Source organism: Leucoraja erinacea, chromosome 6, assembly GCF_028641065.1.
Source record: "Leucoraja erinacea ecotype New England chromosome 6, Leri_hhj_1, whole genome shotgun sequence".
NCBI lineage: Eukaryota > Metazoa > Chordata > Chondrichthyes > Rajiformes > Rajidae > Leucoraja > Leucoraja erinaceus.
This window is the reverse complement of record NC_073382.1, coordinates 54359361-54385011: the sequence shown is the minus strand read 5'-3', so window position 1 is coordinate 54385011 and position 25651 is coordinate 54359361. Positions and strand designations below refer to the sequence as shown.

The 25651-nt window shown below is 44.8% G+C and overlaps 1 protein-coding gene across 7 annotated transcripts; it reads right to left on the bottom strand.

Annotated features, from left to right (window-relative positions):
• Positions 1-8881: 8881 nt before the first annotated feature.
• zgc:162962 (uncharacterized protein LOC798203 homolog) lies at positions 8882-24811 on the bottom strand. 7 transcript variants are annotated; one of them, XR_008723625.1, is made up of 4 exons: positions 24680-24785; positions 19615-19783; positions 9877-12662; positions 8882-9762 (listed from the first exon to the last, which is right to left on the bottom strand). XR_008723625.1 is itself a non-coding variant. In XM_055637073.1 (3 exons), exon 3 carries the CDS (start codon positions 12467-12469, stop codon positions 10310-10312), a length of 2160 nt encoding a protein of 719 aa, XP_055493048.1. In that variant the 5' UTR covers positions 12470-12662; positions 19615-19783; positions 24680-24785; the 3' UTR covers positions 8882-10309. The 7 variants fall into 7 exon arrangements, 6 of the variants coding, with proteins under 6 accessions (XP_055493048.1, XP_055493050.1, XP_055493047.1 ...); XM_055637073.1 differs by having other exon boundaries at positions 8882-12662; XM_055637075.1 differs by having other exon boundaries at positions 8882-12662; positions 19688-19783.
• Between the last annotated feature and the right edge of the window lie 840 nt (positions 24812-25651).

The following is a 25651-nucleotide window of genomic DNA, read 5'->3' as shown; positions in this document are numbered from 1 at the left end:
GGGGGGGGGGGGGGGGGGGTCAAATGGGATAGTCAAAGGACAAGCTTAAATGGAAAGGGAGTAAAGGGATAGTTAATGACCCCAGAATTAATGGGAAAGAAAGCTCCCAAAGGGATAGAAGAGTATGGTCAAGTGTAATCGGGATCGATGTGAAAGGTGAGATGCGTAAGGAATAAAAAATATTGTATATGAATGCATGAAGTATAAGAAGTAAAGTAGATGAGCTTGAGGCTCAGTTAGAGGTTCGTAGATATGGCATTGTGGGGATTACTGAGACATGGCTGCGGGAGGATTGGGCATGGGAACTTAATATTCAGTGTTATACATCTTATAGAAAGGGTGGGCAGAGGAAGGGGGGGTTGCTCTGGTGAGGGATGGAATTCAGTCCCTTGCGAGGGAAGACATAGAGACTGACGAGGTAGAATCACTGTGGATTGAGTTGAGGAATTGCAAAGGCAAGAAGACACTAATTGGTGTTATCTACAGACCATCAAATAGTAGCCCGGATGTAGGGTGTAAGTTGCAGCAGGAGTTAAAACTGGCATGTAACAAAGGTAATGCCACTGTGGTGATGGGGGATTTCAATATGCAGGTAGACTGGGAAAATCAGGTTGGTTCAGGACCCCAAGAAAGAAAGTTTGTAGAGTGCCTCCGAGATGGATTCTTAGAGCAGCTTGCAATGGAGCCGACCAGAGAAAAGGCAATTCTGGATTTAGTGTTGTCCAATGAACCAGATTTGATAAGAGAACTAGAGGTAAAGGAACCGCTTAGAGGTAATGATCATAATATGATTAGTTTTAATCTGCAATTTGAGAAGGAGAAGGTTAAATAGGAAGTGTCAGTGATGCAGTTGAACAAAGGGGACTATGAAGGCATGAGGGAGGAGTTGGCCAAGGTAGACCGGAAAGGGATCCTAGCAGGAATTACGGTAGAACAGCAATGGCAGGAATCTCTGGGCATAATCCGGAAGACGCAGTATCATTTCATTCCAAAAAGGAAGAAAGATTGTAAGGGGAGTAGGAGGCAACTGTGGCTGACAAGAAAAGTTAGGGATAGAATAAAACTAAAAGTAAAGATGTATAACACAGCAAAGAGTAGCCAGAAGCCTGAGGATTGGAAAACTTTCATAGAAGAACAGAAGGAAACAATATGGGCTGAAAAGATAAAGTACAGTGGCTTGCAAAAGTTTTCATACCCCTTGAACTTTTCCACATTTTGTCACGTTACAACCACAAACGTAAATGTATTTTATTGGGATTTTATGACCAACACAAAGTGGTGCATAATTGTGAAGTGGAAGGAAAATGATACATGGTTTTCACATTTTTTTACAAATAAAAAACTGAAAAGTGTGGCGTGCAAAAGTATTCAGCCCCCCTGAGTCAATACTTTGTAGCACCACCTTTCGCTGCAATTACAGCTGCAAGTCTTTTGGGGTATGTCTCTGCACATGTAGAGACTGAGATTTTTGCCCATTCTTCTTTGCAAAATAGCTCAAGCTCAGTCAGATTGGATGGAGAGCGTCTGTGAACAGCAATTTTCAAGTCTTGCCAGAGATTCTCAATTGGATTTAGGTCTGGACTTTGACTGGGTCATTCTAACACATGAATATGCTTTGATCTAAACCATTCCATTGTAGCTCTGGCTGTATGTTTAGGGTCGTTGTCCTGCTGGAAGGTGAACCTCCGCCCCAGTCTCAAGTCTTTTGCAGACTCTAACAGGTTTTCTTCCAAGATTGCCCTGTATTTGGCTCCATCCATCTTCCCATCAACTCTGACCAGCTTCCCTGTCCCTGCTGAAGAAAAGCATCCCCACAGCATGATGCTGCCACCACCATGTTTCACAGTGGGGATGGTGTGTTCATGGTGATGTGCAGTGTTAGTTTCCCACCACACATAGCGTTTTGCATTTAGGCCAAAAACTTCAATTTTGGTCTCATCTGACCAGAGCACCTTCCTCCACATGTTTGCTGTGTCCCCCACATGGCTTGTGGCAAACTGCAAACGGGACTTCTTATGGCTTTTTTTCAACAATGGCTTTCTTGCCACTCTTCCATAAAGGCCTGATTTGTGGAGTGCACGACTAATAGTTGTCCTGTGGACAGATTCTCCCACCTGAGCTGTGGATCTCTGCAGCTCCTCCAGAGTTACCATGGGCCTCTTGGCTGCTTCTCTGATCAATGCTCTCCTTGCCTGGCCTGTCAGTTTAGGTGGACGGCCATGTCTTGGTAGGTTTGCAGTTGTGCCATACTCTTTCCATTTTCGGATGATGGATTGAACAGTGCTCCATGAGATGTTCAAAGCTTGGGATATTTTTTTATAACCTAACGCTGCTTTAAACTTCTCCACAACTTTATCCCTGACCTGCCTGGTGTGTTCCTTGGGCTTCACGATGCTGTTTGTTCACTAATGTTCTCTAACAAACCTCTGAGGCCTTCACAGAACAGCTGTATTTATACTGAGATTAGATTACACACAAGTGGACTCTATTTACTAATTAGGTGACTTCTGAAGGCAATTGGTTGCACTGGATTTTATTTAGGGGTATCAGAGTAAAGGGGGCTAAATACGTTTACACGCCACACTTTTCAGTTTTTTATTTGTAACAAAATTTGAAAACCATGTATCATTTTCCTTCCACTTCACAATTATGCGCCACTTTGTGTTGGTCTATCACATAAAATCCCAATAAAATACATTTACGTTTGTGGTTGTAACGTGACAAAATGTGGAAAAGTTCAAGGGGTATGAAAACTTTTGCAAGCCACTGTACACAAGGTGAAGATGGGCAGGAATATAAAGGACAGTAAAAGCTTATTTAGATATGTTAAGGGAAAAATAATAGCAAAGTCAAATGTGGGTCCCTTGAAGGCAGACACGGGTGAAATTATTATGGGAAACAAGGAAATGGCAGAAGAGTTGAACAGGTACTTCTGATCTGTCTTCACTAAGGAAGACACAAACAATCTCCCAGAAGTACTGGAGGACAGAGGATCTAAGGAGGTAGAGGAGCTGAAATAAATGTTCATAAGGCGAGAAATAGTATTGGGTAGGCTAATGGGAATGAAGGATGATAAATCCCCTGGGCCTGATGGTCTGCATCCCAGGGTCCTCAGGGAGGTAGCTCTAGAAATAGTGGACGCATTGGTGATCATTTTCCCATGTTCAATAGATTCAGGATCAGTTCCTGTGGATTGGAGGATAGCTAATGTTATCCCACTTTTCAGGAAAGGAGCGAGTGAGAAAACGGGGAATTACAGACCAGTTAGCCTGACATCGGTGGTGGGGAAGATGCTGGAGTCAATTATTAAAGAGGTAATAATGGGGCATTTGGATAGCAGTAAAAGGATTAGTCCAAGTCAGCATGGATTTATGAAAGGAAAATCATGCTTGACTAATCTTCTGGAATTTTTTGAGGATGTGACAAGTAAAATGGCTGAAGGGGAGCCAGTGGATGTAGTGTATCTAGACTTTCAGAAAGCCTTTGATAATGTCCCGCATGGGAGACTGGTGACTAAAATGAGAGCACATGGTATTGGGGGTAGGGTGTTGACGTGGATAGAAAATTGGTTGACAGACAGAAAGCAAAGAGTCGGAGTGAACGGGTCCTTTTCAGAATGGCAGGCAGTGGCGAGTGGAGTGCCGCAAGGCTCGGTGTTGGGGCCGCAACTATTTACTATATATATATTAATGATTTGGAAGAGGGAATTAGGAGCAACACTAGCGAGTTTGCAGATGACACAAAGCTGGGTGGCAGTGTGAACTGTGAAGAGGATGTTAGGAGGTTGCAGGGTGACCTGGACAGGTTGAGTGAGTGGGCAGATGCATGGTAGATGCAGTATAATATAGATAAATGTGAGGTTATCCACTTTGGTGGCAAAACCAAGGGGGCGGATTATTGTCTCAATGGGGTTAGGTTAGGTAAGGCGGAGGTACAGCGAGACCGTTGTACTTTGTACACCAGTCACTGAAAGTTGGCATGCAGGTACAGCAGGCAGTGAAGAAAGCTAATGGAATGTTGGCCTTCATAACAAGAGGATTTCAATATAGGAGTAAAGAGGTTCTTCTGCAGTTGTATAGGGCTCTGGTGAGACCACATCTGGAGTATTGGGTACAGTTTTGGTCTCCTGATTTGAGGAAGGACATCCTTGTGATTGAGGCAGTGCAGTGTAGGTTCACGAGATTGATCCCTGGGATGGCGGGACTGCCATATGAGGAAAGATTGAAAAGACTAGGCTTGCATTCACTGGAGTTTAGAAGGATGAGGGGAAATCTTATAGAAACATATAAAATCATAAAGGACTGGACAAGCTAAATGCAGGAAAAATGTTCCCAATGTTGGGCGAGTCCAGAACCAGGGGCCAGTCCCAGAATAAAGGGGAGGCCATTTAAGACTGAGGTGAGAAAAAACGTTTTCACCCAGAGAGTTGTGAATTTGTGGAATTCCCTGCCACAGAAGGCAGTGGAGGCCAAATCACTGGACGGATTTAAGAGTGAGTTAGATAGAGCTCTAGGGGCTAGTGGAATCAAGGGATATGGGGAGAAGGCAGGCACGGTTATTGATTGGGGACGATCATCCATGATTACAATGAATGGCGGTGCTGGCTCTAAGGGCCGAATGGCCTCCTCTTGCACCTATTTTCTATGTTTCTATAAAAGGAAATAACATGAATAACGTTTAGTGCAAAGTAAAGTTTGATTAAAGATTGTCTTAAGCAGCCCACCAGATATTTTTTAAATCTATCCCAACTTAAATCAGTGCCCTCTAGTTTTAAGACTCTCCTGTCCTGGGAAAAATATTACATCTACCACATCTATACCCCTTATGATTTTATATAGCCCAAGAAGTTCATTCCTCAGCCTCCTATATTCCAGGAATCACAGTCTCAATTCATCCAGTGTCTCCTTGTAACACAAGGTCTTCAGTCCTGGCAAAATCCTTTTGAATATTCTCCGCATTCTCTGTAACTTCATCACATTCTTCTTGTAGCACAGTGACCAGATCTGCACACAATACTCTTGATGTGGTCTCACCAACATCTATATTACTAAAAGTAAGTTCTTGACTGCTTTTGACTCGCTGTGATGTGATTTCCGAGAGAACGCCGCCACTCACGGCCTTCATTTCTGGCCACCTCGCTCAGAGACCCCCTCTGCCGGACTGGACTGGAGGATTTTTCCCATCGATGAAAAATCAGAGAGATATTAATGTTTTAAAACATTTCTCCATTCTCTCTGCTGCCCCGGCTGGTGGGAGGGGGGAGGGACTATAAAACCCGGAAGTGTTGTGCCTCACTCAGTCTCTGCAAGATGGAGGAAGCGAGAGGGTCACGTCTCTCTGAGCTCTGAATAACACTGAACACATTTCTACTCAACTGTGAGTGCCTTTAATGTGGTTTGAAAATGAAAATATGGTTGCTTTGAAATACTGCTCTGCAAAAAAATGGCTGTTGTTGGTGGTGGTAACTGCTTTCAAAGGTTGCACTGCAAACAAATATGGCTGTTGGTGGTGGTAACTGCTTTGAAAGGCTGCATTGCACAAAAAATGGCTGTTGGTGGTGGTGGTAACTGCTTTGAAAGGCTGCACTGCAAACAAATATGGCTGTTGTTGGTGGTGGTAACTGCTTTGAAAGACTGCATTGCAAAGAAAATGGCTGTTGGTGGTGGGAACTGCTTTGAAAGACTGGACTGCCAAACGAAAATGGCTGTTTTTGGTGGTGGTAACTGCTTTGAAAGGCTGCACTGCCAAACGAAAATGGCTGTTTTGGTGGTGGTAACTGCTTTGAAAGACTGCACTGCAAAAAAAAAAAGCTTTGTTGGTGGTGGTAACTACTTTTAAATGGCTGCACTGGAAAAACAATGGCTGTTGTTGGTGGTGGTAACTGCTTTGAAAAGCTGCACTGCAAAAAAAAAAGCTGTTGTTGGTGGAAACTTGACAACTTCCTGTTTGCACTGAATATTGATTTTAGATAAAACGCTACCACTTATGGCTGTGATTTTTGGCCATCTTACTCAGTTCCTCGCCACTCATCAGGTGCAGAGGATTCTTCCCATCATTGAAAAATAAAAGTATTGGTGTTTAAAAAAAAATGTTGAGAATCTCTCTCCTGTCAATCACACCATGAAGGCCACGCCCCTTCCAGTTGGAGGGGGAGGGATTATAAAACCCATAAGTATGGGTGTGGCTCAGTCTCTAGAGAAGTCAAGACTGTCAGAGCTGCAAATCAACTGAACACACTGAATGTCTACTGAACTGTGAGTGGTGTTTTATAGTGGTTTTATGGTGTTTTCACCATGATCTGCATTTGAATGTGGTGGCCTTTGCACACTGCTTGAAATGGTATGAAACTGCACTTGAATTTAGTGGCCTTGCACCCTGCTTGAAATGGTAGGAAACTGCATTTGAATTTGGTTGCTTTGCACCCTGCTTGAAATGGAATTTCAAGGAATAGCCGTGTCAACTGCTAGCCCACCAGCCGTTAGTGAGCTGCCAGCACATCAGGCTTGAGTGACTGTGCTGCCACCCCAAGAATCCATTTGGCCCACAATGTCCGTACTAACCAGTCCCTTCAGCCCACAGTACCCATACTAGCACTCCAGAAAGCTCCCCCACCCGCCACCACTAATGGAATTAGTGGAGAGGTGGAATATTGCGTCGGGGGACCAGCCCTCCCGTGAGCCCTAACGGGTCCCAGTTAGTCTAGTCTTGTATAGATCCAACCCATATATTCAATGTCTTGTCTGATGACCTACACCTTCTTCACCACCCTCATTACCTGTGAGGCCATTTTTAATGAACGATGCACTTGTACCCCTAGTTAAGTATAGGAATTAAATTAAAACTGAAATTAGAAAAGAAATACCAAGTAAGATCCTAACATATTTTAAAATACAAGAGGATAACATGGAAAATCATGGCCTGTTATGGACTAAGAGGGCAACCCAAAGATAGATTCTGTGCGTAAGGCTTTTAATTAATTTTTTTGTAGTTATTGTCAGAATGACGACTGTTCATGTTGCACCATGTTTTAAAGATAAGGCAGGGACAAATCAAATAATTTCAGGACAATTTGTCCAACTTCAGGGGCAGGAAATTTATTAGAATAAATTCTAATTACCACCAGTCATTCTGTTCCCAATCATCAGGAATATAATGTAAATTACTGTCACTATAGCTGTGCTCTGCACAGCTGCTGATTGGTATTGCAAATACAGTGCCCCCCATGTTTGGGACAAAGACCCACCATTTATTTATTTGCCACTGTACTCCACAATTTGAGATTTGTAATAGAAAAAAAAATCACATGTGGTTAAAGTGCAATGTCAGATTTTATTAAATGGTATTTTTTATACATTTTGGATTTACCATGTAGAAATTACAGCTGCGTTTATACATAGTCCCCCCCCCCCCCCCCCCCCCCCCATTCAGGGCACCATGTTTGGGACACGTGGATTCACAGGTGTCTGTAATTGCTCAGGTGTGTTTAATTGCCTCGATGCAGGTATAAGAGAGCTCTCAGCACTTGGTCTTTCCATCACCAATGGAAAGACCAAGTGCTGAGAGCTCTCTTATACCTGCATCGAGGCAATTAAACTGTTAGAGAGTTTTATCTTAGTGAGACAAATCTTAGGCTTACCCAAATCAACTGTTTGGAACCATCATTAAGAAGAGCACTGTTGAGCTTACTAATCACAAAGGGACTGGCAGGCCAAGGAAGACCTCCACAGCTGATGAGACAAATTCTCTCTATAATAAACTAAAACCCCAAACACCTGTCCGGCAGATCCGAAACACGCTTCAGGAGTCAGTTGTGGATTTGTCAATGACCACTGTCCGCAGAAGATTTCATGAAGAGAAATACAGAGTCTACACTGCAAGATGCAAACCACTGGTTAGCCACGAAAATATGATAGCTGGTTTAGTTTGCCAAGAAGTACAACCAGTTCTTGAAAAAGGTCTTGTGGACATATGAGATGAAGATTAACTTATATCAGAGTGATGGCAAGAGCAAAGTATGGAGGCGTGAAGGAACTGTCCAAGATCCAAAGCAGGCCGCCTCATCTGTGAATCACGGTGGTGGGTGTGTTATGGCCTGGGCATGTATGGTTGCTGATGGTACTGGCACACTTATGATCTTCATTGTTGACACAACTGCTGATGGTAGTAGCATAATGAAGTGTATAGACACATCCTATCTGCTCAAGTTCAAACAAATGCCTCAAAACGCATTGGCCGACAGTTCATTCTACAGCAGGGCAATGATCCCAAACATACTGCTAAAGTAACAAAGAAGTTTTTCAAAGCTAAAAAATGGTTAATTCTTGAGTGGCCCAGTCAATCACCCGATCTGAGCCCAATTGAGCATGCCTTTTATATGCTGAAGAAAAAACTGAAGTGGACAAGCCCCCAAAAGAAGCATAAGCTAAAGATGGCTGCACACAGGCCTGGCAGAGCATCAACAGAGAAGACACCAAGTAACTGGTGATGTCCATGAATCGCAGACTTCAAGCAGTCATTGCATGCAAAGGATATGCAACAAAATGTAAAACATTACTACTGTACTTTCATTTACATGACATTGCTGTGTCTGAAACATTATGGTGCCCTGAAATGGGGGGACTATGTATAAACACTGCTGTAGTTTCTACATGGTGAAACCAAAATATATAGAGATGGCCTTTAATACAATCTGACAATGTGCACTTTAACTACGTGATTTTTTTTTTCCTATTACAAATCTCAAATTGTGGAGTACAGAGGCAAATAACATGGGTAACTTTATTTTGACCAGAATAGACACAAAAGGCAGATTGGCATCCTGTGCCTCGTTTCCAATAATTCAAATATTAAGTCAGTTTGATTAAATTCAAACACACGATGCTACATTTGATATTTTTATTACATTAACAAAACATTCATTATCAAAACGTACATTATCTGTATTTTTGATGTTAAAGGTTGCATATTTACTTACAGAAAGTACTGTAAAACATATTTATTGTTGAATGGACAAATTGGTTAGTAAAAAGCCAATACTACACTGTAATTATCTCTGAAAGAATCAGCACCGAATTCACATTAGTATATTATGGCTAATACTGTTAGTATACCCCAAAATTCAGACTATAATTTGTTTAAAAACGAATGTAACCCCCTCACTAAATATACCAGTGAGTTATCAAACAAGATCAACACCAAATTAAAAAGCTGTACAATAAGCAAATACATGTACCACTACTGGAAACAGAAATTCCATCGACAATCTCACTTGGAAATTACAGGCGTACCAACCACTAGCTCAAGCCATTCAAAATGTTAAGCTCATTCAATGGATTTTATAAAAGTACCTGTACTTGCATTCACACGTTATCTAGTATTTTACGTTACAGTAGGAATAAAATGATACATTTCCCTTTCTTAATGATATGAAAAGAGGAAATTATTTTTTCTAATTTGTTTCTAGAACAAAATAAAACTCAACATTGCAAACTTACCTAATACAGCTAAGCCAAATTACTAATAAACTGCACACAGAACACAAGTATAGGAAAGTTTTTGTAATTTGCCATTGAGCTTAACCAAGCACTGAAATATGTTAGATTCTTTAAAAAAAAAATCTAATTTTAAATTCTGATGTTTAAACCAATATGGATAATACAATTGCTAAGAAGCATTACTCTGAATAAGCAATGTCACTCCAGTAATGCATCCCTTATGACCAACCAAGAACAGAGTACACAAAGACACAAAGCGCTGGAGTAACTCAGCAGGTCAGACAGTGCCTGATGTTTCAGGTGGGGATTCTCCTTCAGACTACCCAACCCAAAACATCACTTATCCAGGTCTCCAAAGATGCTGCCTGACCTGCTGAGTTACTCCAGCATTTTGTTCCTTTTAATGTAAACCAGAATCTGCAATTCCTTGTTTTTACCCGAATGGAGTACATTTTCCTTCGGTTGCTAATATGCAAGTCTGTGCCAGTTAGCTACAAAGAACGCTATTTTATAGTTATAGGTTACCTGTTCAGATTGTTGTCAGCAGAAAATATCTATTTTTCAGGGATTACACAAGAAATAAATGATGCTTGTAAAGTATGAGTGTATTTTAAAATATTTACAAGGTTCATTTGTTTTTATAAGACTTTAAACAAGACTAGCAATCCTGAATTGGACACTCTTTCCACACATGTTCTTTATCTGTCATATTTCTTCAAACTGAAAAATGTAATCAAAATTGTTAATGCACAAGCAGAATACCAGTGCTTGGAATTGTAATAACGTTCCACTTCAATATAATTACATTAAACGCCTTATTCATCTCCCTGGCTAGATATGATACCGCCACTTTGACTCTGCTGACATTTATGTTTTCTTAGTTCACCTGGAAGCTGAAACCCATCTCCACAGGATGTGCAGTGAATAGGAAATTCATTGGAATGAGCTATCTTGACATGTCCTATGTAATTAACAAACAGGTAAGTGCTGTAAGGACAGTAATTACATCTGTAAAGTGTTCGGTTATCAGGCATACCAGTTTGATTAGTCTTTGAAATATTTTGTCTGTGAATTTTTAGATGATCACGCAAATCAATTTGTTTATCAAACCTGGCACTACAAATATCACAGTTAAAATTTTTCCCTTCAGCGTTTGGTTTATGAATATTCAGATGGTGCTGCAAATCCTCTTCACTTTGATACTTGACATTGCAAGGAATGCAACTGAATATTTTTCTTTCTGCAGTTTTTTCCTCATCTGAGACTGACACCTCACGAGTGATCTCAGAGATCAGCGGCTTTTGTACTGCATGGAAAACTTTGTGCTTTTGGTACATATCTTGTTCTTCAAACATTTTTCCACATTCAGGACAAGATATACTCTCCTTCGGAGATCCAGAATCTTGTTGATAAGCTGCCGTGGGCTTTGCCGCTTCCAAATGGGGCAGCTTTGAGGCTTGAACCTGACCAGCACTTTGTTCTACACATTTTTTTTCTGTTTCTGCAGGTAATTCAGCTTCAGATGGTTCAACTTTTGACAAAGAATTTTCCTGTGATTGTGCTTCTTCCTTAACAAAACTGGGAGGCGGGACTGAAGGAGATTCTGGACCGAGTGACTTTATCTCTTGTACTGTATTCTGCTGTTTCTTAGCATCAATATTTTCTGAACATGTATCTTCTCTTGGCTGAGCAGTACACTGCTTCTCGTGATTCTTAAATGCTCTGGCGTAATCAGACTCAAAGTCACATTTAGAACATTTGTAATAAGCTTCTCCGGTGTGAACTGACATGTGCCTTTGAAGCTCCTTGTCCATAACAAAACATCTTCCACATTCACCACACTTATAAGGATAAGGCTTGTCATGTACCCTTACAACATGATACAAAGCACTACTTTTGCTTTTACAATGGAATTTACAAGTATTACAGTGAAAGGTTCCTCTGACGTACTTGACATTTTCTTGTAAACGTTTTACATAATCTTTTTCCGCAGATGTCTCTGCTGGATCAAGTGGAGTTGGGAGCTTCATGGCATTATCTGCATTTGTCAATTCACTGAAGTCATTGGACATGGCATGCACTGCAGGGTTATTTGATATGGTCAGTTTGTCAGGATTAGTTAAGACTGTTGACTTTTCAAATTTGTTCGAACCAGCAAGTTCTTTAGAAGTGTTACTTAGAGCTATTGATTTACGGGTGGATCCATATTTAATTGGAAACTGACCACTATAATCAGAAAACTCCAACTCATATGGTGGAGAGTTGGAATCCTTCAGCTTTTTCTTCTGACAATTATGGATATTTAGCTCATTAAGACTACTGAATCGCGTTCCACATTTTGTACAGTTTAAATCAGTTTTTACTTCTTCGACTTTACGCTTTGGTCTTCCAGGTTTTCTTTTAACAGGTTGCCCATCAACTGTAGTCACACTTGGCTCCACCGGTTTTGTAGGTTTTATTTCAACTGTATTTGCAATTATTTCTGAACGCTTTTTTTTTCGTCCCCTTTTCTTTTTCGGAGATTTTCCTTTCTCAATCACTTTGGCTTCTTTGAGTTTTCTCTTTGTGACGCGTGACTGTTTATTAGTTTCCTTGCCTGTTCCTGCGATAAGCTCCTTTATTTGGGAAGCTATTTCACTTTTGCTCGGCTCTGGGTGCTGCATTGCAACATGATTATAAACATTTCTGTATACTTTGTTTGTGTAAAAACACAACTGACAATGAAACAATTTGGCAGTTTTCTGATGCATCACAACATTTGTTAAATCTGAGAATTCAGGGTGAATTGAACCAAGATGCTTTTCCAAAGTTTCATGATCAGTGTATGTAAAATCACAATGCACACAAGTTAAATGTCCAGAATTAAAATTTAGCAGTTCACTTTTCATTTTCTCTCCAGTATTAAACTCAACAGTACATTCTTCATTTTGGCTTGTAAAATTGTTTCTGTGTATTGCTGCTATTTGTGGATCCATAGTAAAACAGTTTATTACACTGAAAGTGTTGGTGTCCTCCTTTTGAATGTAATTTTTATGAATATATCCCGGGATCCTTTGGGAATTATCTTTAGGAAAGATCAAGTCGCACTGCTTTGATATCCATCAAGCAGATGTTACAATAGAAAAGATCAATCTCATTCGGATTTGCACTGGGGTGATGAACATTCACCTACAATGCAAAAACAAAACCAAATTCATTATTTTGTACAAAATCATTGTTATCTGTTCATACGTAACAGCCGTTTAAAAATTCAAAAGACCAGGATGTTTTAAATCGAATACCTATTTTATCTTTTTAGAGGATTTTAGTGATATGGATACGGGAATTACTTTTCCTTTATGAAATGTTCGACTATTATTCCTTAGCAGTACATAACAGCAGAGCACAGGGGTAAATAATTAATTGGAAAATCATAATTAGCTGAAGTTGGCAGAATGGACAAAGGATGTGGATACATTAATATCAAAAGGGAATCGAGTTTCTCACTCTTCTGTGACCACAATTTTGGAAATGAAATTACAAACTAAACACAATAATGAAGGGGACATTAAAAATATTTCTGCATAAAACACTAAGAGCCATCTTGCATTTCAGAGAATGTGTTAATTAATTTATAACCCCATGCAAAGTTTAATGGGATTTATATAGGAATGTTACAAAATGTTGATATTTTAAAAATCAAGCCCGTAATTTATCCCATCAGATAAAGCATAAAAATAACTTTAATTTGATACCTAATTCACTTTCATATCTTCAGTATTAAAAAAGTTATGGTCATTTTCATACTCGGAGATTAGCATCTTGCTTTTCCATTAGCTTAACATAAAAGCTGTGATCGAGGACAGTCAATTAACATAAAAGCCCATAACGTTCTTAAAAAAGAGCTGAATGAAATTTTCAATTATTATAGATTGAAGCATTCTGAAACAAATATGATACATCATACTTGGATGACCTGAAATTAAAGCATTTAATTAGTTAGTTACCTAATTGTATATAATTACAAAATTGACCGTTGTGACGGAAATTATAATAAACACCCAGACTGCCTTGAAAATTCAAAAATGTGATATTCTCAAGGTCAGAACTTTAATATTATTGTAACGTTAAAACAAATTGTAAAAACCCAACAAAAAATCCATATTCATCAGTGTCATCAAATCAATTAATCTAAATTCAATTACTAGATCTAAACATCTATCCCATTCTTAAGAAAAGGGCAAAAATATTTTTTTTAAGCCAATGTTTTTAAATAGACAATAACACAACATTTAGAGTAGGTAGATGTTCTTATGACATGATTGTGGAAAAAACATTGTGGATGAAAAGAATGGATTGTGATAGATCGGAATGTGGCCACTGCCATATAAGCCCCGCGATATCGGCAGGCAAGACACGGCCAACATCGGGGCCTAAATAACATATTTTGAATCGTCAGATTAAAATGAAACCATACCAAAAAGGTTAAGATGTTAAATAAATGATATAACTTTTGTTTTGTCCTTGATGTTGATTTTGATCCGTGATGTTGAAGGCGTTAGAAGTCACGTTTAACTTCAATCCAGCAACTTTATTTTTAAAATGGGAACAGAAGGCAGATCGAATTTTATCAACTTGTAAGTCTGAGCAAATACCTCCGACAACCAATACAAATCTGAATTTTAATCCTGACCCCCACCCCCCCAGCATCGCAAGCACAGGCAATGGCAGATCTGGAGCGCTGCTGATGGTAGGTTTTGTAACAATGCTCATTTATAAAAAGGAATGCTGCAACTCAGAAGATCAAAGTGGCACCAGAGATGTATGTTTAGATTTGCCATCTGAGGTGCTGCTTGACATGCCGTTCTTTAATTCTTTTTTTTTGTTTCGGTTGCAACCTCTGCAATCCGAAGACTCTTTCGTCTTCAAGAAAGTTAGCTGACTAAATCCTTTTGAAATACTAGTTCCTACTATTTTTAAAATAACCCGTATCTGACTACTACCCAGTATCTCTCATATTAACTGTAATGAAATACTTTGAAAGATTGGTAATGGCCCCTATTTGGGCCAGTTGTCCATATAATCTAGGCACCTTGCAATTTGAGTGCAAGGGAGTCGTAAGTAGGAAATGAGCAAAATAGTGGACAGTAGAGGATTGCAGAAACAGCCACGACCGGGAGAGCGAGCAGGTGTGAGAAAAGTGGCTGCCTGCCAGCCAGCCTCACCGATTCAGTGTGTGAGCAAGTCTGTGCAGTACTGCTAGCTCTGCTGAGTTCAACTTATTCACTGGTTGTTGTAGCTTGGTGACGGTGAGGAGGGAAAGCATGCAGAAATGCCCCAATCCCAATCAGCAAAAAATGCCTGCAAACACAGAGCAGTCAGCGAATCCACCCCCATCTATCCCGCCGGCCTCTCAAAAACTTAATCATATGCATGGGATGACCATAAATTGGGCCTTCATTACTGGGAGAGGCCTGTATACCATACACTTTTATTGCCCTATCCCCGTATCCTTTTGATTCCATTAACCGGATAAATCAACCTTTCTTGGATTTGAATGTAAACTATGACCAGATCTGCTGAGGTAAAGAATTGTGAAGATTAGCCCTTTTCTGAGTGAACCCATTTCTCATTTAATTCCAAAAAGGCCCATCCCTCATTTTACAACCACAATCCCTGATTCTAGACTCATTCGACAGGGGAAACATTCTCTTTGTATTTACTGTGCTCACACCTTTTTCACTGATCCCTGTTGGGGATATTATTGGAAAAAAACAAATACAGGGGCACAACCTTTTATCCGGAGTTCCGGAAACCGAAAAGCTCCGAAAACCGGACATTTTTTCCAGGATGTCGTCTGCACACCAAAGCTCCCGTTTTGCGCCAAACTTGACCCGAAACGACCCACGGTCAACCCAGGTCTGTACTACTGTAGCGGCTGCCTCCTCCGTGGAGACACTTAAACATCTGTAAATCATTGCTTAAATGTTAGTCAATTAGTTTGGAGGGCTTTTATGTGAAGGGGGTGGGGGAACTTTAATTCTTAGTCCCCTACCTGGTCGGAGAGGCGGGGAGCGGACAATGCCTTACCGGGTCGCCGTGCAGTAAGCTTCGGAACGCTGTGGCCGCCGACTCCCAACATCGCGGAGCTGGGACTGCGGGCGTCCAGCCGCGGGCGTTTCCGGTTGGAGCTCCGAACCCGGCAACTCTGCCCCTGGCTGCGCGGCGCTCCAAATCCAGCGCCGCCCGCGGCCGGACGCCCCAGCTCCGCGATGTTGGGAGTCGGCGGCCACAGCGCTGGGATACCAGCGGGGAGCAGGCAATGCCATACCGGGTCGCCGTGCGGTAAGCTCCAGAGCGCTGTGGCCGCCGACTCCCAACATCGTGGAGCTGCGGGCAGCGGCGGTTGTAGCTCCGACCCCGGCAACTCTACCGCTGGCTGCGCGGCGCTCCATATCTAGCGCGGCCCGACTCCCGCAGCCCCAGCTCCGCGATGTTGGGAGTCGGCGGCCACAGCGCTCCGGAGCTTACTGCACGGCGACCCGGTAAGGCATTGCCCGCTCCCCACTGGTATCCTAGCGCTGTGGCCGCCGACTCCCAACATCGCGGAGCTCGGGCTGCGCTGGATTTGGAGCGCTGCTCAGCCAGGGGTAAAGTTGCCGGGGTCGGAGCTCCAACCGGCGCCGCCCGCAGCCCCAGCTGCGCGATGTTGGGAGTCGGCGGCCACAGCGCTCCGGAGCTTACCGCACGGCGACCCGGTAAGGCATTGCCCACTCCCCGCCTCTCCGACCAGGTAGGGGACTAAGAATTAAAGTTTCCCCCTTCACCCCCCACCACATAAAGTCCCTCCAAACTAACTAACATTTAAGCAATGATTTACAATGATTGCCCGGTCTCCGGGGAGGAGGCAGCCGCTCCAGACTTTTCAAGCCGCCCGCGCTACCTACCTAATCTATGCTAAAAATCTTCCATTTCGAAATCCAAAAAATTCCGAAATCCGAGAAGTGTCTGGTCCCAAGGCTTTCGGATAAAAGGTTGTGCACCTGTATATCACATTAGATTTGAAGGGTCTCGACTCAAAACGGCACCCATTCCTGCTTTCCAGAGATGCGGCCTGTCCTGCTGAGTTACTCCAGCATTTTGTGTCTAAAAGAGCACCTGCAGTTCCTTCCTACACAAATATATCACAATCACTGGTTCAAAAAACAAACCACTGGAGGAGCTCAATGGGTCAGGCAGCATCTGCTGAGGCAACTGGGTAATCAATTTTTTGAGTCGAAATGGTGCATCGTGAATCTTGATGCTGGGTCAAGACCCAAAAAGTCGACTATCCCATTATCTCTATGGATGTTGCCTGACCTGCTGTGTGTCCTCCAGCAGAGTGTTTTTTTTAGCTCCTGATTCCAGCATCTGCCGTATCGTCTCTTCACATTCACTGGTTCCTCTAATCTACTCTATTGTATATATTGTGGTGCGTGGGTCTCAAAAGGAGGCACGAAGTCCAGTGTTTGAGAAGCACCTTTATTTTATTCCTCCCGGTTGAAGGGAAGACGAAACCAGAGGAAGATGGCACCCAAACCCTGCCTTTTAAACCCTCCGGCTGAGGGCTGCCTCCGGACTGCACCACTCCTGTGCCGAGGGGTTCGGCAGTATAATGGCACGACCCTTAGGAGCCGCCACAAGTCCCCCCCCTAGAACCAGAGGCACAAAACGCACCGGCGGGCGCACGACCCGGCCGGCCCGCGTGCGGAAGTCAGCAGATCCCAGGGCTTGCGGGGGCGTAGGTGGAGGGACAGGTCAAGGGGCCGGCAGGAGGACAGGTGGAGGGAGTCGTGAGGGGGGGGGGGGCGCCCTCGGGGCCAAGGTTGAGCAACCAGCACCGGCTGGTCAATGTCCAGGTGCGCCGGCTTTAAACGGTCAATCGACACGGCCTCCGGCCGGTCCCCCATGTCCAGGACAAAAGTCGACTGCCCGTGTTCCAGCACCCGGAACGGGCCCTCGTACGGCCTCTGGAGTGGCGTCCGGTGGGCATCACGGCGCAGGAAGACGTATGGGCAGTCCGTGAGGGCCAATGGCACGTGTGGGCGAAATGTCCCATGGCGGGACGTCGGGACGGGTGCGAGCCTGCCAACTCGCTCGCGAAGGCGTTGAAGGGTGGAGGAGGGCGTTTCCTGCTGCTCCGGCACAAACTCCCCGGGCACTGTGAGTGGCGACCCGTACACCAGCTCTGCTGATGACGAGGCCAAGTCCTCTTTGGGAGCGGTCCGGATGCCCAGCATGACCCACGGCAACTCGTCCATCCAGTCCGGGCCGGTGAGTCGTGCCTTCAATGCCGCCTTCAGCTGCCGGTGGAACCTCTCCACCAGACCGTTAGCTTGCGGGTGGTAAGCCGTGGTGTGGTGCAGCTGCACCCCCAGCAAGCGAGCCATGGCTGACCACAGCTCGGAGGTGAACTGTGGCCCCCGGTCGGAGATGTGCGCCGGCACCCCGAAGCGAGCAATCCAGTGCGCGGACAACGCACGAGCACACGTAGCCGTTGAGGTGTCAGCCAACGGAATGGCCTCTGGCCACCGCGTGAAGCGGTCCACCATGGTCAGAAGGTGGGTGATGCCCCGGGACGGTGGAAGGGGCCCCACAATGTCCACGTGGAGATGGTCGAACCGCCGGTGAGGTAGACCAAACTCCTGGAGAGGTGCGCGGACATGGCGCTGGATTTTTGCCGTCTGGCACGGGATGCAGGTGCGAGCCCAATGGGCAACCTGCTTGCGCAGAACGTGCCACATGAAACGAGCTGCCACCAGTGCCGTTGTCGCCCGGATTGATGGGTGAGCCAGTCCGTGGATCACCTCGAACACTCTCCGGCGCCAGGTGGCAGGGACGATGGGGCGCGGCTGACCGGACGACACATCGCACAGGATTGTCACTCCCCCAGTACCGAGAGGGACATCCTCAAGGCCTCCATCGTGCGGAATTCCCGCCGTGCCAGACGCAGTTTATCTGGTGGCAGCCGTCGTGCTCGTGCATGGAGTGGTGGGCCGGTAGTCGGGATATAATGCACCACTCCGTGGCTGGGGGTTGCTGAATGAAACTGCGGAGTGAGAATGTCCGGGAACGCAGCCAAGATCCGTGCGAATCGGGAGTCCACGGACGCCAATGGCCGTCCCACCGGTTGATCCAAGCGCAACGTGATCGGCTCCATTGTAGTGGCGTTGACCAAACGCTGACGCCCGAGGTCCACCAGCAGGGAATGCGCCCGGAGAAAATCGGCCCCGAGCAATGGTCGGAAGACGTCGGCAATGGTGAAGTTCCATGAGAAATGGCAGGAGCCGAGCACGATGGGAACCATGCGCAGTCCATATGTGCGGATGGGGCTGCCGTTCGCCGCGGTGAGGACAGGCCCCCGCTTACCGGAATGAATGTCGGCCAGCGAAGGGGGCAGGACGTTGAGCTCCGCTCCGGTATCCACGAGGAAGCGGGTCCCGGAGCGCCGATTCCAGGCGAAAAGGCGGTGAATTTGGCCGGCCACCGCGGGGACTATTGGCAGCCGGCCCAGGCGTTTCCCGGGAATGTGCATGGCTGGCGGCATTGTCGTGCTGCAGCACCCCAGCGCTGATGGAAATAGCACCAGCTCCTTGTGTTGGTGCTATTTGGAGCTTGCCTGCCCCTGCTGGTGGTGCCTGCAGCTTGCTGGCGCTGGACTGCTGGTGCAGTACCCCTCACTGCCGCTGGGGGTGATCGTGCAGGCCGTCGGGCTGGAGCTGTCACTCCTTCCACAGCTCCCCCGCCCCACCGGAGGAAATCGGGAGCTGCTGGGGTGACGTCATCGGCGTGCCTGGCGACAGCCAGCACGTTGACGTCATCAGGGCGCGTCGACCTCAGCGCGACCCCGTCTCTGCTGATGCCCAGCGCGCTGACGTCATCAGGGCGCGCGCCATCCACAAGGCGTCGGCGCGCCTGCCGAGGGCCCGAAGGTCGGCAAACGAGACGTCGGTGAGCTGCAACCGAATGTAGGCCGGCAGCAGATGCAGGTAGGTGTACCCGAACAACAGGCACGGCGTGTGCCCGTCTAGTAACGCCACCATCTCCTTTAAGAGGGTAGATGGCCGCCGGTCGCCCAGGCCCCCCATATGCAGGATCCTACCTGCCCGCTCCATCCTACTCAGTCCGTAAATTTAGAGCAGGAGCTCTTTCAGGCCGATATATTTATCATTGACCTCTTCAACCGCATCCTGGTCGAGGGCTCCCACCAGGTAATAGAAGCGGGTGGCATCGACCGTGATGCCCCGCAGGTTGAACTGGGCCTCCGCCTGCTGAGGAAAATTATGTTTGAATTATGTAGGGACTAGGGGAAATCACATCTGAAGTGCCTGGGTCGGCTTATTTAAGGAAAAATGTTGTGGGTTGGAAGCAGTTCAGGGAAGATTCACGAGTAATAATTGGAATAAGCAGATAACTTTACTGGAAAAGCTTGGAGGGGCTAAGCCTGAATTCACTGAAGTTTAGAAGAGTGAAAGGAGACTTGATCAAAACACATGATCCTGAGGGGCTTTGACAGAATGGAAGTGGAGATAGAAACATAGAAAATAGATACAGGAGTAGGCCATTCGGCCCTTCGAGCCTGCACTGCCACTCAGTATCCTGTACCTGCCTTCTCTCCATACCCCCGGATCCCTTTAGCCACAAGGGCCACATCTAACTCCCTCTTTAATATAGCCAATGAACTGGCCTCAACTACCTTCTGTGGCAGAGAATTCTAGAGATTCACCACTCTCTGTGTGAAAAATGTTTTTCTCATCTCGGTCCTAAAAGATTTCCCCCTTATCCTTAAACTGTGACCCCACAAAAGATGATGTTTTCTTTTGTGGAAGACTGTAGAATATGGATCACTATTTAAAAAAGGAGTCATCCATTTTAGAGATTACTTTGAGGATTAAGGAGGAGTATTTTTATGCAAGAGATACATAGATTCTTGATGAGCAAAAGTTAAATATTAATGGAGGTAGGAACACAGAATTGAAGTTACAGCCAAATTGGCCAAGATCGTTAAATGAGAGAATAGGCATGAGCGGCCAAGAGGTCGACTCTTGATCATAATTTAATAATATCAAATATTATTAAATTGATCACTGGTGATCAAACCAGTGATCACCCCGTACACTAGCACTATCCTACATGCTAGAAACAATTTACAAGTTTTTACCAAAGCCTATAAACATGTACATCTTTGGAGTTTGGAAGGAAACAGGAGCACCCAGAAAACCCACGTGACCAGAGGGGGAACGTACATACTCTGTACAGGCAGCACACGTAGTCAGGGTCTCTGGTGCTGTTAGATAGCAACTCTATCGCTGCGCCCCCACTGTCGCCCAAATGACATCATTTGCATAACAATTGTCAAAAACAGCAAACAGCAAAATAGTTATGCTAAAAGGTGACATATCCGTCCCTAAAAACCTAATGCTATAAACAATTGTTTCATAAAAACAATTGTGTCAATGGGAGAGTGGAAGTTTTAGATTGGCAATTGCAATGTTATTTTTCCCTGCAGGATTTTAAAAACTGAATGGTAATATTGGCACAAGTATTATCAGAAGCAATCACCAGTCAATTTCAATAGCCTCCTGCGGTAAAAGTAGCAGCTGTGTTCTTGGGAGCAATGGTATCTGATTACTTTGGAGGGGATTCACAGAAACATTTGTTTCATTCAAGACGGCTTTTATCTACGTGTCAAAGTACATTTTAAGTGATTCTCTTGTTCCAGATTGAAATTATAGTTCCCTTATTCATCACTTTATATGCACACACATTTTAGCAGAACTACCTGCATTCACAGGCCCATCAACATTGGCCAAAAATGTTTTCTATGCCCTGCACTTTTCAATTTCAATACATACTGATTCTTCACAGAAGGTTGAATTCACTAGATTTAATTCTGCAGCCATTTCTGACTATCTGCCCTATCTACCCTTATGATTTTGTAAATCTTGAAAAATGAGAATAACTCCAGCCTGTCTAATCTCTCCTACATCCACAGCCTTCCTTCCCAGCCAACATCCTGGTGAATCTCTTCTGAACTCTCCCTACTGTTACCACTTCCTCACCATAGTAGGGTGACCAGAACTCATTACTCCAGTGCATTCTAACCAATGCTTTGTACATCTGCCATATTGAATGCTCCTTCCCTTTGTTTCTGCTGCCAGTTTGTACATTTTTAATTTCCACCTCTAGCTCCATTTCCTTTTCGTTTGAGTCTTCTGTCAGATTCCCACCACTCTGCAAATCTATTTTAATTATTTCCTAAAAGCACTGGCAAACCCACTTGCAATAACATTGGTCTTGGTCCTGTTAAGTTGAAATTGGAAGCCCCCACTCTCTTGTGCCACTCCCTAGGCCATAAATTTGCTCTATCCTCCTATTCTTGTACTTGTCAGCAAATGCCACTGGGAGCAAACTTGCTATTACTACCTCGTTATATATATTTTTTTTTAAACTCATTCTCTATGCGTAGGAAGGAACTGCAGATGCTGGTTTACACTGAAGATAGACAAAAAAGGCTGGGGTAACAAGCAGCATCTCTGGATAGAAGGAATGGGTGGCGTTTCGGGTCGAGACCCTTCTTCAGACAGAGTTAGGTGTGAAAGTGAGACAGCAAAGGGGACGAAGTGCAAGGAAAATGTAGGATAGATCATTGTTAGTTAGGGGAAGGTGACAACGAAGCATACAATGATTAAATTTAATCAGAGGTATAGGGACAGGTGTTGCATCTCCTGTGGTTGCAGGGCAAAGTACCTGTGGAGGGGGTGGTTTGGGACGAGTTAACCAGGGAGTTGCAGAGGGAACAGTCTATGAGGAAAGGGGTGGAGGTGGGAAGATGTGGCTAGTGGTGGGATCCTGTTGGAGGTGGTAGAAATGTTGGGAAATGTTACGTGCTGTATATGATAGCTGATAGTCATTCTCTACAATGCTCCACCAATAGGGTGATTTCACAAAAGGTCACTGGATCATAGATCCTCACCCACGTGACCACAAAATCCAACTGGAGTAAAAACGTCACTTCCAGTACATGTTATTGATGCTGAAAACGCGAACTTTCAAACCTGTTAAAAACCGCGAAAACGGCCCGTTTTTGAGCTGTAAATAACTATGCCAGTCGGGGTGACCGCGAGACACAGCTATCTTACTTTAGTCCAGAAGATAAAGAAAAACGAAGGTAAAGACAAGAGAGCGCTGAAGGGAAAATAACAGCGGAAGTTGTTCGCCGTGCAGATATAAAGATCGAAAACATCGGGAATTATCGCGTTTGCTCACTGCATTTCATCAAAACATCAATAATGCCTTACTTTTGATGAAATGCAGTAAGCAAACGCGATAATTCCCGATATTTTCGATCTTTATATCTGCACGGGTAATTATTTAAATGGTAAATGTAGCTTCAGAAGCGTTTTCATTTTGCATGTTAAAACCCACCTGAGAACCATGGGCGATTTTGCAATTTTACTGATGGATTTTTCACTTTTAAAACTTTTCATATAACAAATGAATAAAGATAAAAAAAGTCAATAATGCCTTACTTTTGATGAAATGCAGTGAGCAAACGCGATAATTCCCGATATTTTGGATCTTTAAATCTCCACGACAAATGTCCGCTGATCACTTCCGCTGGTTTAGCACCTTCAGCTCCCTCTTGAATTTACCTTAGTTTCTATCTTTTTTTTGGACTGTAAATTTAGGTAGCTGTGCCTCACGGTCACCCCGACTGGCACAGTAAATTGCAGCTCAAAAACTGGCCGTTTTCGATGTTTTTAACGGGTGTGAAAGTGCATGTTTTCCCATTCATTAACATGTACCGGAAGTAACGCATGTACTCCACTTTAAATTTTTGTTCACGTGGGTGCGGATCTACGCTCCAGTGACCTTTCGTGAAATCACCCTATATGGACCACCAATTGTACTTCTTCGCTCTCAGGAAACTCTGGAGACATTCAGTGAGAACCTTGACCCTGACATCTGGGAGGCGATATCCTGACGTTACATTCATGCCCGTAGAAGTATTTGTTTATTCCACCGTAAGCTATTGGTCTCTCAGTCTACTCCTTAATTTAATTTCCCAATGCATCTGAGTAACTCCTGGTGCCACATTGTCAGATTAATTTCAATAATCAGACCACCCTTTCCACCACCAATTTGTTTTGGCGCATTATAACCTAACCTCTTAGTTCAATCAATACACATTACGGCCAAAGCTCCTCGGAACTTTGGAGGCACAGATTACAGATGCTGGATTTTTGAAATCCTAGTTCATATTTCTGGAAATTTGACCATAAAAAAGTGTTAGGGATACTGAGAGGGTCAGGCAGCATTTGTGGAGGGAATGGATAGATGTTTGTTGTTGGGTCCCTCATCAGTATGACCTGAAATATCTTGTGTGTGTGTGTGTGTGTCCATTCTCTGCACAGATGTTGCCTGATCCGCCGAGTTCCTCCAGCACGTTTTATTTTTGCTCCCCTGACCTTTTCTCATATAGCTGCTAAATCGCAATGGTTCCTTCTACTCCACAGAAAATACACGCGTCATTTTGTTTTTTTACACTCACAAACGTATTTTCCTTGGGCCAAAAAAAGGGAAATTCGATTCCTTCGACTTACAGGTTGCTTCTGCTCTATAGAAAATGTACCGCGTACAGAAACATCGCCGAAAGCCAAATTAATAAGATTGCAAGCACATGTGGGGCTGCGACATTACTGCAAAGTTTACGAGCTCGCCTTGATATCCAAGGACCGTGTTGCTCTCTAGAGCGGGGCCACCATCGGGGAAACTCCTGGCGAGACCGGCCAGGATCTCTCCAGAGATGGCCAGGCCTCCCGCCCACGCTTCTCACTCCTGCTTGTGGCGCTGACAATGGGCCCGCTTGTTGCCGCCGCGATTTTTCACATTAAGCGGAGGAGAGGAAATCACAGTAGAGCACAGCGGCGGGGGCGGGGGGGCTGTCCCGACTGGGCGGTCAACCAGCGGCCGCCGTTACCCGGGTGGGCGCGCGCCTGCCTGCCCGCCTTTTGAACCGACGGCCGGCGCGAGCCGAGCGAGAAGGGAGACGGGCGCCATGTTGCTGCCGTGCCGACTGGGACGAGGGAGCGGGATAGTCGACGAAAAAAATCTGGGCTAGGGGCACGCCAATCGAAGCCACCGCCGTCCGGGGATTTGCTCACCTTGACACCGTCCACCTTTTCGACTCCAGCTGGCGAGGTAGGGTCAGTCGACCGAAGCGAAACGGGGTATGGCCAAGGCAGCCCGTGCTGTCAGGCGCGTACGGCGAGTGGGCGGGGGCTGGGCGGGCAACTCCTCTGCCTCTACCCCCCTCCCCCCACTCCCGCTCCCCCTCCCCCTCCCTCCCTCACAGGCCGCGCCGTCCAAGCCAAAGATCTTAGAGCGAAGCTGTAAGATCTTTGGTCCAAGCAAAGCAGCCATCCCGTGCTCGGCGGTTGCAAGCTAGTATCTTTGGTTGCAAGTCTTTGCAGAGGCATCTTTTATTGATATTTCACAGTGTGAATTTGCGAAGAATTTGCATCATGCGGATAGATGCAAAGCTCCTTGTCACGGTTCATCTGCACAGCTCCATAACCGAGGACTCTGATTTTAGCCTGAGAGACCAATAGCTCTGACTGGAAAGGGACCCTAACAGGGATAACGATGAATAGGGTGATTTCACTAAAGGTCACTGGAGCGTAGATCCGCACCCACGTGACCAAAATTCTCAAGTGGAGGACACTCGAGGGTTCGGTACATGTTAGTGGATGGGAAAAAACGCATTTTCCCACCCGTTAAAAACATAGAAAACGGCGAAGCTGCAAAACGGGAATTATCGCGTTTGCTCGCTGAATTTATCAAAAGTAAGTTAATAATGCCTTACTTTTGATGAAATTCAGCGAGCAAACGCGATAATTCCCGATATTTTGGACCTGTAAATATCCACGGCAAATGTCGGCTGTTCATTTCCGCCGGTTTGGCACCTTCAGTTCCCTCTTGAATTTACCTTACTTGCTATCTTTTTTTTCCCCTGTAAATCTAGGTAGCTGTGCCTCACGGTCACCCCGACTGGCACAGTAAATTGCAGCTCACAACCTCGCCGTTTTCTATGTTTTTAACGGGTGGGAAAATGCGTTTTTTCCCATCCACTAACA